Source organism: Cupressus sempervirens, chromosome 4, assembly GCF_028749045.1.
Source record: "Cupressus sempervirens isolate cs-2001-9-10 chromosome 4, ASM2874904v1, whole genome shotgun sequence".
Taxonomy (NCBI): domain Eukaryota; kingdom Viridiplantae; phylum Streptophyta; class Pinopsida; order Cupressales; family Cupressaceae; genus Cupressus; species Cupressus sempervirens.
The window spans coordinates 873,595,241-873,609,987 of record NC_143121.1 but is presented as its reverse complement, the minus strand read 5'-3'; the positions used below and the strand labels follow the sequence as shown (position 1 = coordinate 873,609,987).

The 14,747-nt window shown below is 34.6% G+C and overlaps 1 protein-coding gene across 8 annotated transcripts in view; it reads right to left on the bottom strand.

Moving 5' to 3' along the window:
* LOC149564185 (Insulinase (Peptidase family M16) protein) overlaps positions 1-14,747 on the bottom strand; it is a 226,061-nt gene that overhangs the window by 39,013 nt on the left and 172,301 nt on the right. For 4 of the 8 annotated variants that reach the window (XM_089827253.1, XM_089827255.1, XM_089827254.1 and 1 more), the window contains 3 exons: positions 6,553-6,663; positions 6,370-6,450; positions 1,444-1,638 (listed from right to left, as the gene is read on the bottom strand). In XM_089827253.1, coding sequence (XP_089683379.1) covers positions 1,444-1,638; positions 6,370-6,450; positions 6,553-6,663 — 387 coding nt within the window. Of the gene's footprint in view, positions 1-1,443; positions 1,654-6,369; positions 6,451-6,552; positions 6,664-14,747 lie in introns of all 8 variants that reach the window. The other 4 variants (XM_089827250.1, XM_089827252.1, XM_089827251.1 and 1 more) reach the window with 1 other exon arrangement.

The following is a 14,747-nucleotide window of genomic DNA, read 5'->3' as shown; positions in this document are numbered from 1 at the left end:
TCCCTAAGGGGTGACTCAACTGTCACGCAACCTTTTAGACACTAACTAATCCCGTTGGCTGTAGTATAGTTTTACCAACCACAAGGCACACATTTGGAGTTGTTACCTAAATGAATCTAGGAAAGAGCTACCCGAGGGAGTGGTAGATGTATGACATGACGAGAACCCTATAATGGGCTAACCAATAAATGAAGAATTCACCACTAACAAAGAATTTAAAGAGGAAAGAGTACTGACAGCAGATTGCGCAAATATATTGAAGGCATTCATTGCAACTTACGTCCAAAAGGAGGTAGAACAACAAGTTCCTGAGAGTGTAGTCTAGGATAAGGTAAGTCTAGTAGTGGATTGACATATGAGCCACTTCCCAAGGTTTTTAGCACAACATTTTATTGCTCTTCGCAACCCACAAAAAGAAGAAAATTGAGAGGATAGCCATCAACAAATGTTACAACAATATGAGGAGACTTGAAGGGAAGAGGACCATGAGGAGTTGTTGATAGCAATCGATTCTCCATCGCTACAAACAAGGTAACTGATAACACTAACTTTGGACAAAGATGGGAAGTGTATTTTGAAGGGACAAGAGGAAGAGTATGGATCTCTCTAGAAAATACTAAGGTTGAAAGAGTCACCTAAATTAATCGAAGATAGCTCACATTATCTGGGATATTTGACCCCCATACCACAAGGAAGTCGGGACCCTAGTATATTTGTTTTTTCCTAATCTATTGAATAAAATGCATCTAATTAGATGGTTACATTTTTGTCCCACAGAAACTGTATTTGTAAAAGAGTGCCTAAGAGAGAACTCACAATGTCAAACAAAGATATAGAAAATTGCAATTCATTTCTCAGCCCCTTTGGAAGAGGCAAGATATAGAAGAGGACTAAAGTAAGCACAATGAAAGGTTATTGGATGTTGGGAAGACCGCGTCGAAGGCAAATGTGTAAGGGATATAAGCACGACCGAGAGTGTCAAGAGGGTACAAGGGCATCGTCGTCAAAACAATCTATTTGGATGAAGTCCCCTGAATTTGAGAGGAATTCCGATTGGACAAAGTACACAGGTCACAAGGAACCACCAAAACGATTCTAACTGGACCAAGCAAGTAATCGAGAGCCACCACAATGTCCAAAAATTAGAAGTTGCTAAACTTCACGAGCGATGGATCAAAGGATCTCGTGTGACATGGTAGTACATTTAAAACAATCTAGTTGGCCAACCAGAAAAACACATATACACCTCCACACATGACCATGGCAATTTGTCTTAAACAAGAATCAAGTAATCCAAGCAAATATATAACAATCCATTCCAGCTTGTGCTTCTGTTTTTTCGTATGGTAAGTCATTTTACACCATTGAATATGAAATATTTATGATGTCAGAAAATGATGTACATAATTGAAGACATTTCACATCATTTTAAAAATAATATACCTTTTCTTCTGTACTTGATTGATTCTTTAATGCGGAAAGGGAAGACTTCAGCATTTGCAACATAGGCAACTTTGGCATTAGTACGACGACTGTATATTGTTTTGTGCATGGTGAAGGTAATATCCTTTGTAAAGCTTGTTGTGTCGTTGACTGTGTTAAAGATGACCTGACTGTGTTGCGCCATTCATCCTGGGCCTGCTCATTACAATACTTTTACTATTAAAGTTAAAAATGTTCCATGATACAGCCAAATAATCATCTTAGAAAATTCATATCAGTTTCCAAATTAATTATTTTCAGAAAAAATGAAATAAATCATAACATTTTGAAGTGTCATGGAAAACTAGAATGTGTATCATATATAGCAATATTCAAGCCTTTTGTGGGTTGTGGATTTTGATTTTGCAATGATTTTTAAATAACAAAGGAATAATTATTTACATCTCCAACTCAGAGGTGTATTTTGATAAGTAAATTTCCAAGACTTGAATCGGCTCATCAATTTTATGCTGAAAATAACAGAGATCTTTAAATAACAAAGGCAGAATTATTGACACAATTTGTGTTCATAAACACACAGAAAATGGCGAGTCTAATACTCTGGGAAAAAAAAATACTTACTGAGGAATTTTTTCTTATTTTTACATGTGTTTTATGATTATATTGCAAGAGTAACTTTTAGCAAGATACTACCGAAAAAAACATTGTAAGAAATAACTGAGGAAAATTTTCTTACTCCTCTGTATCCCCTTTGTATTCATAATTAATTTCAAACAGAAACTACCTACAAAGGAAGTTAGTTGCCATTTATTAAAAGCCAAATTGCTTCACAGTAAGTATTTAAAAACATGTAAAAGAATGAAAATGCTGAAGTCAATCTTCATCATGCCGACGACCTCCACTTAGTACAATTGCAGTGGAAGCAATACTACAAACAACAACAACAGATATTGCCTTATGCAAACAGTGACAATTAGAATGCCGGATCAACTACCATTTAACTCAAATGGGCTTGATAAAATTCAGCAAAAATTGATTTCCAGACAAATGAAAGTCAAGTTAAATGTCATAACCTATTCCATAATTATCCCTTTCACATTACTGCGCAGGCAGTCAATCATTAATTGAAGGTTGTGGAGCAAACAGAAAACTAGAAATCAAACATTATGGAACAATCCAGAAACCAAGCTATAGGAGTATAAAAATAATAAATATTGACATTGGCTTATATAAGATGACTGTATTTGGAATTAGTTGAATGAAGATTCATCAAGAGAATTTTGAATTGTATACTGCTCTTTTTGAGTTCTCCTTTACTGTTGTGTTTTACTAGCAACCAGATTAATCAAGAGTATTTAAATAAATAGTTGTCTTGTTTTTAGTTCCCTTCTGCTGATGGTTTTTCCAGGAAAGGTGTTGCTAAACATTGTTATTTTGTATTAAAAAAATATTGTTATTTCATACTTGTTCGTCTCTGGGTATGCTCTAAATATCTATAGCATGGGTCTGTAAGCAGTAACACGTCAATACCAAATTCAATAAAATTTGCCAAAAACTCTTTATAGAAAGCTCAAGTAATAGATGATTTGGTTATACTTCAGCTTTGTGATTGTTGCAGACATATGTGACAAATTTCATTGATAATAAGAATTCTGTACTGGAAATACTTTAACTGTACAATTTATTAAGACATTCCAAGAAAACATGCTTCTGCTATGTGTAGGGTTGAAGCTAGAGCACAAGTATCTTTATATGATATTGAATGTGTTCTAACGAGTCATTAAACATCTTTCTATCTGCATTTTATGCCTTCTGTGATATTACATGTTTTCCTATGCACTCAATCACCACAATATATGCACTGTGAGCCTCAAGGGTTATGAACAGTGAAGACATATTTTCTGTTGATAACAATTGATTAATTGTGTAATGTCTTTGATGCTACAAAAAATGTCATATCATTGTCAATCAGTCTATGCCGAGCTCACTCGAGCATTGAAGACAGTTTTCTATGTCTACCGAGCATTCCAGAGTTTGCCTAGTTCAGAAGACAGTGTCTACCAAGTTCACTCAAGAGACAGAAGAAAGTTTGCGGAAGATGAGTGTTAACCAAGCTCACTCGGTTACCAAAAGAACTTTGTGAATATGTAGTGTTAATAGAGTTCACTTGGTTAACACAAGAAAATCGCTTTGAGTTAGTGTCTACCGAGCAAGGTCGGCTAACGAAGGATTTTCTTGTTTTGGCATATTGAGTTCAATTGAATTGTTTGTTGGTTCTAGCCGACAAAGGAGATGAATATTAATTATTCTAAATTATGTTCTAGCCAACTTGACAATGTGAAAGATATAAATATAAGGTCAAGTTGAGAATTCGAAGAGAGCATGAAGAACATAATTGAAGATTTAATAATGCTAAAGAGGAAGTGAATTTGAAGGATAAGCAGAATATCCTTGAGGAGCTGAAAAGATACATTCGATCAAGAAGGATCAAGTATACAAGCCAGAATTGAGATCTATGATTAGCAATTTAGTTGCATCAGAAATCAGGTCATCTCATTGTTACTCTCTAACCATTTTAGCAATGATCTAAATCTCTTAACAGAGTTGGCTTAAAAGTTATTTGTAAAACCTCTAACAAGATGGCATTTCTATTGAATTGTCAAAAGACCTCTAACAAGGCCACTCCTAACAGAGTGATTAAATCCTCTAACAAAGTCACACCTAACAGTGCGTTTTGTCTCCTCTAACAAGGTTGACTCCTAACAGGGCTCACTTCAGAAGAGTGAATATCAGTAAACAGTTGTAATTAGTGGTTTTTCCCGAATTGGGTTTCCACATTAAATCTTGGTCTCAAATGTGTTCATTTCTCTTATGTGTTTGCAACTAAGTTAAAGTAATATTAATCACTATTAACATCTTAAGATTTTTCATGTTAAAGCATTTGACAAGCTATTTTAGTGTTTACCGAGGTACAGCATTTTTCTATGTATTTGTCGAGCATCAACAGAGTTAAGTTTTCGCAAAGTTGTTTTGTACTAACATCTAAGGGATCAGGGATTTATTTTAATGGTAATTGATTCACCCCTCCCCTCTCAATTACTCTAATGTTTCCAACAGCTTTCATGGTACGTACATAAGGATATAAAGGTAATGTTTCTCTAAGTTTCTAGAACTAGGGTACACAGGAATGAAGCTTAAGAGATTGCAAAAAAAATACCCAAGTTTTGAGGATGGAAGAGGGCCAGCAGACGGATGTGTTTATAAAAATTAAAGCAAACTAAAAGTAGTTAAAACTTTTAAAAGTATCTGCTGCAATTTCAATCACAATAAGTTTTTAGTTTTGTGCTAGCTTGTAGAATTATAATAAATTCCTTTAAAAAAGAAAAAAAGTTTTTGAATCTTAGTAACTGATTCATGAAACAAATCCGATTCGGGCACGTGAATCAGATCTATGGATTCATGAATTTTTTTCCCAATTATGATTCGTGCATGTGTCTGTCTGTGTGCCTATATATATATCCTAAAAACTGAGAGAAATATACATAATTCTAAAACTAAATAATTTCATAGTATGAACCTTTGATTCTGGAATAATCTATGGATCAAAGTCATTATGATTATAAGAAAACAATCAGAAAATAAAAATTCAAAACAAAACCCTGGGAGAATCCGGAAGAATCCAGATCCGGCCTCTAGGGCACAAATCCAGTAACTAAGTTTTTAATAGAAATTTTATTAAAATATGTAATCTGCATTTGATTATTATGTAAATGTGAAGTTAGCAAAATAATGGTTTAACATACAGTAACTTCAGTGGCATGCAGAATTTGAATAAAGTCTTGTATGCTTTAGGTTCTGTGCCTATTTATGAAAAATTCAGGGCTTTTATGCTTTAGACTTACTGTCTGATATCTCTGTTAGGTTTTCATGAAGCCACTAGTCTGTCAACTTTGGGCCTGGCGAGTTTTGTTCTGTTTTGTTGAGTTGTGAGTTTATAAACAATGCATTATTTATACAAGAGAAATGGTATGACAATAAGTTCTAACCATGTGAAAGGATATTTTGCATTTAAATAATAGCAACAGTTAATAACTAGCAACAATTAATCTGGCATATAAAAGAGTATCTGTGACTTGTTAAATTGCAATATGAAGGTATAACTCTTCTAGCAGATCTTAAGGACAGAAGCATAGGTCTATTCCAAAATATTAGAAGCTCAAGCTGTACCTTCATACAGAACTCTATCATCTCCTTACCAAATCTGGCATTAGATGTCACCAACTGAACTTGATGAAATGTAAGACAAATCCAAACTTTTAGATAAACCTCCGATCACTAGAAGCAAATTTACCAAAGGAAAAGGATGATGAACCAAAGAATGACAGTCATTGGCACGGAGATAGAGTTCTCCATCTTAGTTTCTATTCTAAGGATGGAATGATCTGGAAAGTTATATTCTCTGTCATGTTTATTGCTCCAGATAGCAGACTATGACATTATTATTTTCTGCCCAAACATTTTCGCATTAGTTATGAAAAATCAGTGCACTACGTTTATTATCAAGCATTGATGTATTTAAGGGCATGATCTACACACGTGAAGTACTTTATGCTTGTAATCCAATAATTTTTATTCAACCATTTGGTGTGCTTATAGGTTGAATTAAGTTTGAAAAATCAGGAAAAACTATATCTGGGTGGATATGAAAAATGACTTTTAAGGGACCACTTTCTGCATCAATTTGGCCAAGATTGCAAAGATCATAGCAACCTAAAATGACAAGACTCTTAAAATACCGACACATGTTATGATTACCACATCAGAATCTCTGGAATAGTGCATAACTAATGTAAAGCTCACAATTTAAGTTGTAATGCAAATAAAACGGAGCCCAATTTTTAGCATGCCTTAAAAAATGATTGTCACCTTAAGACATGTGCTTAAATCACCCTCGTAGAAACGAGACTGATAACCACGCAGCATCCGATCTAACCAGTACCCATTTTCCTGTAACCAGTTGAAAGTGCAATACAATTTAGCAGGGACATTCCCTTAAGCATCAAAGTCAAGCCAAAATGTTTCATTAAACAATTCATTTGCAGTTTATACCTGTAATCCATTCTCATGTACCCTTTGCTCAATTTCAAGAACAGTTAAAACATCCTCGTCAGAAGGCCCTTCTGCTTGCAGATGTGATATCACATCTAAAGAAATATCAACCTACATGCAGAATTGAAAGAAATCAAATAAACTACTCATAAAGAAGTGACTTATGGGTAAGATAACATGTATATCATCTATATTAGGAGAAATTTAGAATTTAATGCATACGAACTATGGACATGCGCCAACAATTTAATATTCACTATTTCTGTGCACAAAGAGACATTTACAAGCAATGTTCAATATACAACACTTCAAAGTTAAAATAGTTATCATTTCTGCATCCCTGAGCTTGTTGATGGAGAGGTAATCCAATCATTCTCAAAACCGTTCATTTAGAATCCATGCCATTGACTTTGCATTCTACATCCCCAAACTTGTTGATGGCATCATAAGCCTATACTTGTCAAATCCATTCATCCAACACCCTTGCTATTGAGTTTGCATAAAACATCAGGATGTCAAGATTGACTTGCAACTTCATGACATCCCCATTTGTTAGACTAATAAAATAGTGGCAATTAACTTGCAAATATCAATTGCAAGCGACTTCTTTCCTCAAAGTCTTAAATAACACTACGGATAATAATCAATGATACCACTTCTAGATATTTAAGTTATACAGTGGATTGGATATATGAGACTATCACTCTTATCTCTGATTCAACAAATAAGTATATGCAAGATAATTTGATCTACGTATGTAACATGTACCCTTGTAGACCCTTGATTATGTTTTGCTTTTCTTCCGAATTATAGAATGTTCAATAGAGAGAATAAAAAGAGCTGATTTACATTGCAACACGTTGAAGTTGATGAAAGATCAACCCCACAGCTCCCAAGAACCACCTACATGCAAACACATATCACAGAAAGAGAGAAACAGAAGCTATGGAGGCTGGAATTTCAGAACCATAGTCGAGACATTCTTGATGAGCAAAAAGAGAAATTGCTATAATCAAAAGTGAATGAATTATTACAAAGAGATCAATTCTTATAAAAGGAGATCAAAACCCTAACAGGAATCTAATCTAGGTTGCATTATAATAATTAATAAAACAATTAATTATTATATGCACAAAGTTTAGCTTAAGTAAATTAGAGATAACAAGTGACTTAATAATTAAATCAATGTGATTTGATTAATAAGAAAAAACTTTATTACTCTAACACAACAGATATTACTATGACAGAAAATACAAAAGAAATGTTCACAATATTTGCTTCTAAATCCAGTATAAAATTGAAAGTGCAATGACAAAATGGGAGATACCCAGATGAAAAGATCTATCATAAATACAAAAACAACAAACCCATTTGCTAGTAAAGAAAATAAATGACTGCAGCAATAATAACCTGCAAGTACGTGTTCCAGTAACACTAGGTCCTTGATGAAACAGTTTCAAATGGCATGTTTTGGTCTGGAAGCATCAAACAACACCTAGCATATTTACTGAATGCAGATATCAGCTCCTTAAACCTCAATGGCTGCCAATAATCCTCACATTGACCACCAAGTAGTAATATGGCTTGTTGGCAATGATGTGGAAAGCGAAAAATAAGATACAACCACTAAAATACAAATTAAACCCTCCTCAATCTTCTCCAAAATTGTTCTCTGCAAATCTGATATCCAATAAACTCTATGAATCTGAAAATCTAAACTCCAATGTCCCCAAATGTGAGCTCTGAATAAAGTCACTACATTATTCTCCAAATTGCATCTCTCAACAATGTGCAGAATATTGTCTGAGAGGGGTTTCATCCTCACAAAGCAGAAATTCAGCAGCAATCTCCTCCAAACAGAAGCCATATCAAAAATCAAACTCAACACGCCCAAATTAGAGCCCCAAGGTGACAACCTAACTACCTTATTTGAGGAAGTGATGCCGAGTGAAGATCCAATACCAAAAAGACTTTCAAAACATCTCAGGGCTGCTGTTCTTGGTGAGCAGAACACAGTTCAGGATGATGCAGAGGATGTTGGAACAAGCAGAAATGGGAAAATATCGAAATCTGATTTTTTGGTAATTTTTAACTTTCTAGTACTTTGCATTTTCATTGATTTGTGAGGCATTTTAGGGCTTTAGGATCTCTAGGAAGGTGTAGTGTTTTGCTAAACCTTTAGCCACTAATGTAGAAACTCTTGGAGATCTTGACAGCAAAGCTGACAGTTCGTGATTTCGAGCTACGAGTAGAATGTTATGACTTCTACAAGTAGACAATTTTTTATTTAAAATTTCACAATTTTTAGAGTTTATTGTGAATAAAATAATGTGACTTTTCATTTTCATCTCCAAGGGATACTTGTGACCCTTGGGATCCATCAAACTTTGTATTAACTCCCTTTTTGAAATGGAAAATCTTTTGGCTTGCAAAAATCTATGTTGAATTTTATTGTTTTCAATTAAATCCTAATACCACAGGTTTCACACTAGGTATTGTTGTCTTAATTCTTAATTCAGATAAATGGTATCACGGTTTGTTCGCTCATGTATGTCCCATTGTACGCGAACAACTTACCAAAGGTTGGGAATGTTGGAAACAATTCTTCAAATTGTATGCTGTCATTGATGTTACACAAATGTCAATATTAACCGAGCACATTAAGTGTTAACCGAGCAGTCAAGCAATAAAGGGTATTCAGTGTTAACCGAGAAATCGGGCAATGAAGGATATCTAGCTCCCATTATTAACCATGTGGTCGGGCATCAAAGAAATTTCAGTTTTAACTGATTGAGCAATCCCAGTATTGACTGAGCTTCAAAAAAATACACTTGTCTATTAATTAACTAGTTGAGGCCAACTATTTGGATGTTGAATGGTTATTTGAAAGGGTATTCAAGCCAACTTGTCAAAGCCCATGATATATAAGAGAGATCAAGAAGTGTAATGAAAAGAGTGATATGTGAAGTACATAGAACAAGATGTATATGTGATCAAAGGAAAAGGTATAGAAGGCAAATGTGGAAGATAAGGAACAAAGAATATTCTAATTAGTAAGGATCTAAAGGTCAAGCCAAAAGAGAGATCTAAATCTGCAAAAGAAGTTGCTTCATAAATCAAGTGAAATTACTGTTACCTTCTAACCATTGTAGCCATGAAGGAATCTCCTAACAAAGTTGACTTAATAGTCAAATTGCAAATCCTTTAACAAGGTAGAATTTCAAGATTTAGGCATTTAAAGACCTCTAACTAGGTCACTCCTAACAAGGTATCTAAATCCTCTAACAGGGTCATACCTAATAGTACGTATTGTAACCTTTAACAAGGTTGGCTCCAAACAAGGCTCACTTCAAAAGACTGAAAATATGGTAACTAGTTGAATGGTGGTTTTCCCAAATTGGGTTTCGACATTAAATCATGTTGTCATCTGTGTTCATGTTATTTGCTTTATGCTTTATGTTTCTGCAACTAAGTAAAGGTTGAAACAGATTTATATTCACAAGACTACTTTGTTAACCGAGTTACAACAATAACTTAGCTTTAACCAAGCTGAAAAAAGAAAAACATTATCAATGAAAAGTTTGAATTGATATCTAGGGACAGGGAATTGTTTTTGTAGTAACTCATTCACCCCTCTCCTCTTATGGTTACTCTCTTCATTTCCAACAAGGATTGGGCACAGGAGGTCACTCAAATTATCTTCCTTTGAGACACACAGTCGTAAGTTCGAAACAAGAGAGTAATGGGTCAAAAGAATCCTTTTAAACACGAGTAGAGGAGGCATCAAATAAATAACATAAACAAATGATGGAGTAGTTTTCGTGCACACTTGACAAACGAGAGTCATATACCAATCCAAGGAATTCGACATTTGGCGGGTAAACTCGATTCAAAGTGCAGCTAAATTTCACTATCCAAACATTTCCAAGAAAAGTTGATGCAAATGTTGCTGATGACTTGTCACCCAAATTGGAGAGGTACTTTTGTGTTAATAATTTCTCAGAAATTGAAAAAATCACCTTTGCCCTCCTCAAAGTTGACAATATTGTGAAGCTAGCATGAGAAGTTCATGCAACAACCAAAGAAGCACAAGATGGGCATGAACTTTCTGTGTTATTTAATGGTGGACCTACATGGAAGGAATTTGTGGAGTATAAAAAATAGGAGTATTACCCTAAAGATACATGTAAACTGAAGTATACACAATGGCTTTTACTCCGACAGAAGGACCAATCAGTTAAGGAGTACACCCACATATTTCATGCCCTCTTTGTGAAGCTTTGTATCAAAGACTCAGATAAACATTTGAGTTTTGAAGTATAAGAGTGGTCTTCATAGATACATTCAGAGGGAAATTGATTTCTTGAATATAGCGAATTGTCTAGTGCTTTCAAATACGCTTCAAAAACTGAGAAGTTCAAATAAAAAGGAAGTAGGGAGACTTCCATGAACAAATGCAAATCTGAATGTAGCGTGATAAGGAGCCATCTCCAAATTCACCAACAAAGAAGACATGGAGTGTGATGAAAATAGGGCAAGAATCAAGTATGTGGTGTGAAGTCCATAAAAGTCCCTCTCGTAACACTAAGGATGTAGAACTATAAAGAATTTAATGATGGAAAGTCATTAAGAAGCTATTGAATATAAGGTGCCAGGTTCTAGCAAATAGTAGGAAGATGAACAAATCATTGAGGCTCACCCATATGCCACAATGGCCACTGCAAAGGTATTTGCTCGAGATGATGAAGAGAGATTATACCAATCACATATGTGGGTAGGAGGAAAGGATTTGCATTTTATTGTTGATAGTGGTAGTCAAAAGAATTTGACATCTATTGAGACTGTAAAAAGATTGAATCTGAAGACATCACACCCGCAACCATATTCTATGGGGTGGGCGAACCAAGGGTTAGATATTCAAGCAAATAAGAAATGTCGTCTGTCCATATTCCATAAGACCATTCAAAGATTAGGTGATATGCAATGCAGCTCCTCTTGATGTGTTTGGCATTTGTTAACAGAGCCATACATGTATCAATGCCATGGAGTGTGTGAGCCTAGGCCACGAAGCGTGATAATCAAATTGAGTGGACAAAAGTACAGGATACTAGAGGTGAGTCTTGCAAAAACAATGTAGAAGATTAATTGACCAAACTAGTACATCTTCTACATTTGTGATTAATTGAGCGTGTTTGCGTTTATTTTGGACTACCAAGAAGCATTATTTCAGACAAGGACATTCAATTTCTCTAAGTTAATTTTGCTCTTCATTATGGTCAATGATGGACACAAAACTAACAAAGTTCACTAGATTCCATCCTCAAACAGATGGTCAAACTGATGTTGTTAATTGAATGATTATTAAAATAATGTGTATGTATCACTCAAAACATCCCCTTCATGGGATGAGAACGTTCCATATGTACAACATAGCGGCAATAAGGCAATTCAGAGTTCAACTGACCATAGCCCATTTTAATTTTTTTCTTGGATATCAGCTTTTAGCACCTATAAATGTTCTATACCAGTTATGTAAATTGATTTGGTATCATGCTTAGATAAGGAGAAGGACAGAGCAATGAAGTTCATTGACAAAATTCATCATTTGCAGCAACAAGTACATGAAATTTAGGAGCAAACCGCTAAGAAGTATAAATAGAGGTATAATGAGCATCGAACTCTGAATAATTTACAAGTTGGGGTTACAGTATGGTTGCATTTCTAGAAGGAATGATTGCAAGGCCCTCATAGGAAGCTTGGTCCTCTTCACTATGGTTTGTAAAGACATCAAGAAAGTTGGTAAAAATGAATTTGAACTCAACCGGCCTCCATTTTTGGCTATTCATCCAATCGTCAACGTAGAACCATTGAAGCCTTATTTCCCTCCTCTATTAGACATTGTAGACATTGTTGAGGAAATCAATCATACAGAATTCAATCCAGAAGACGCTAATCAATTGCAAACTGATCAAATTGTAGAGGTTGTTGTGAAGAATTTCAGGAACCAAACTATCTATTTGTACCGTGTGGCGAAAGCAGGATAATTTGTTCATCAAGGCAAGCGGCTTACGTGTGAACAAATTTAACTTCATTTTCCACATCTGCTACAAATTGCACATAAAATGGCACAATTTCCTCTCAACGGGGAAGGAATGATTAGAACACAGTTCAAGATGATACAGAGGATGTTGGCACAAGTAGAAATGGAAAATATCAAAATCTAATTATTCAGTATTTTCTATGGTTAGTATTTTGCATTTTCAAAGGTCTTCAGTTCATTTCAGGGCTTTGGAGCCTTCAAGAAAGTGTAGGCACTAAATTAGAACTCTAGGAGACCTTTGCAACAAATGTAACGGTTCAAGATTTTGAGCTACGAGTAGGAAGTTATGACTTCTACAAGTAGACAAATTTTTATATAAAATTTCATAGTTTTAGTAGTTTTTATTTTGTAATTAAATAATATGTAGACTTTTGATTTTCATTTCCAAGGGATACGATGACCCTTGTGATCCATCAAACTCTATATAAACTCCTTTTTCGAATAGAATTAAAAAACTTTTGGCTTGCAAAATTATGTTGTTGAATTTTATTGTTTTCAATTAAGTCACAATATCGTGGGTTTCACACCAAGGACTGTAGTCCAAATTCTTAATTTGGATCACTTGATCATATAGTCTGCTTAACCTCAGACACTATTAATATATTTTATTCATACATTCATTCTTATTTATCATGCTTGTTAATTTTATAGTCATTTATAATTGCTTTCCATATCGCATTCTTGTATTAAAGAAATATATATTTTTCCATCTCCCAAGGAAATAAGAGCACTTTATGGGGTATTTTAATTTATGAAAAATGTCTAACATTGAAAATCCAACTAATTCACATTTTTTATCTGACTCAAATAAGAATCCCATTCTATTCACTATCACCATCTTTATTTGAAAGTTGAAAGCATGTTCATTTGCATTAATAGCAATGTCAAAAAAGCCCAAGAAAAGTCACTAGTTCCTAAACACAATATGTGAAACTCTTTGCAAGTCTTTGAGTTGAACAAGCTTTGAATTGTTATTCTAAATCAGGACTACAATACCTGTAAAGATAGCTTGCCTCATATCTCCCTAAGCTTCTCGAGGAACAAAATCATATCTAAGCCACTCTCGATTATTTTGTGATCAACATCTAAATTTTACAATAAATGGTAACTTAAATGGCTTTTCATTGTTTGCGAGGAGATTGCCAATATTTTTATGTAATATAGTATCCTTACTTGCCTCTTTAATAATTAGTGCATGCACACACATATAGCATGTATCACCAAATACTATGCTTGTTGAGGAAAAATATAAGAGATATATATAACATAGCAAGGAATCTTGCCTACTGTATCTCATGAAGCTAGAGAGCAAACCAAAGAGTATGCAAAAATGATTGTTATTTAAATTTATGATTTGTTTATTGGTATAATGCCCATATTCCATGCCTTAAGATGTACCACAAAATGACATAAAGTACTACTCAATGAATTAAAAAGAAAAAGATTCTCTCTCTCTCTCTCTCTCTCTCTCTCTCTCTCTCTCTCTCTCTCTCTCTCTCTCTCTCAATTTAGCCAATCTTTTAAACCATATCGATTATGTGAGTTTCCCTCACTCTTGGTCACACCACCTCATCCATTTGATCCATAAGGTGGGTCCTACCTCAAACCTCAACAATTACAAGACTATCATGGCACTCCACATTCTTTTGCCAAGAGAGTTTGAACACTGTCACATTCGTGCCAATGGGGTAAGCCAATTTCAAACTTGACAATCAGACTATGGATCACATCTTGACACTTTAGAGCATCATTGAGGCATACCATCGCTCCTCAAAGGTGTTATGATGCTTTTTCGACTTTCACAAAGATTTTGACTCTATCCATAGGATGACACTTTTTCAAAGGCTTCATGGAATCCTTATTTTAGAGAATCTTCTAGCAACTATCATGAGACTCTACGAGATGGTTTTGAGTCACCTCAAGACCCCTTCTGGATTTTTGGACTTCATCAAGGGCACAATAGGTGTTAAGCAAGGTTGCCTCTTGTCGCCTACTCTTTTTGGTATCTAAATTGACAAGCCAAAGAGGGATCTTAATGACCATTTTCTAATAAGGGACAATTTCTTTCTTCACCAATTTCTAAATCATCTTTTTG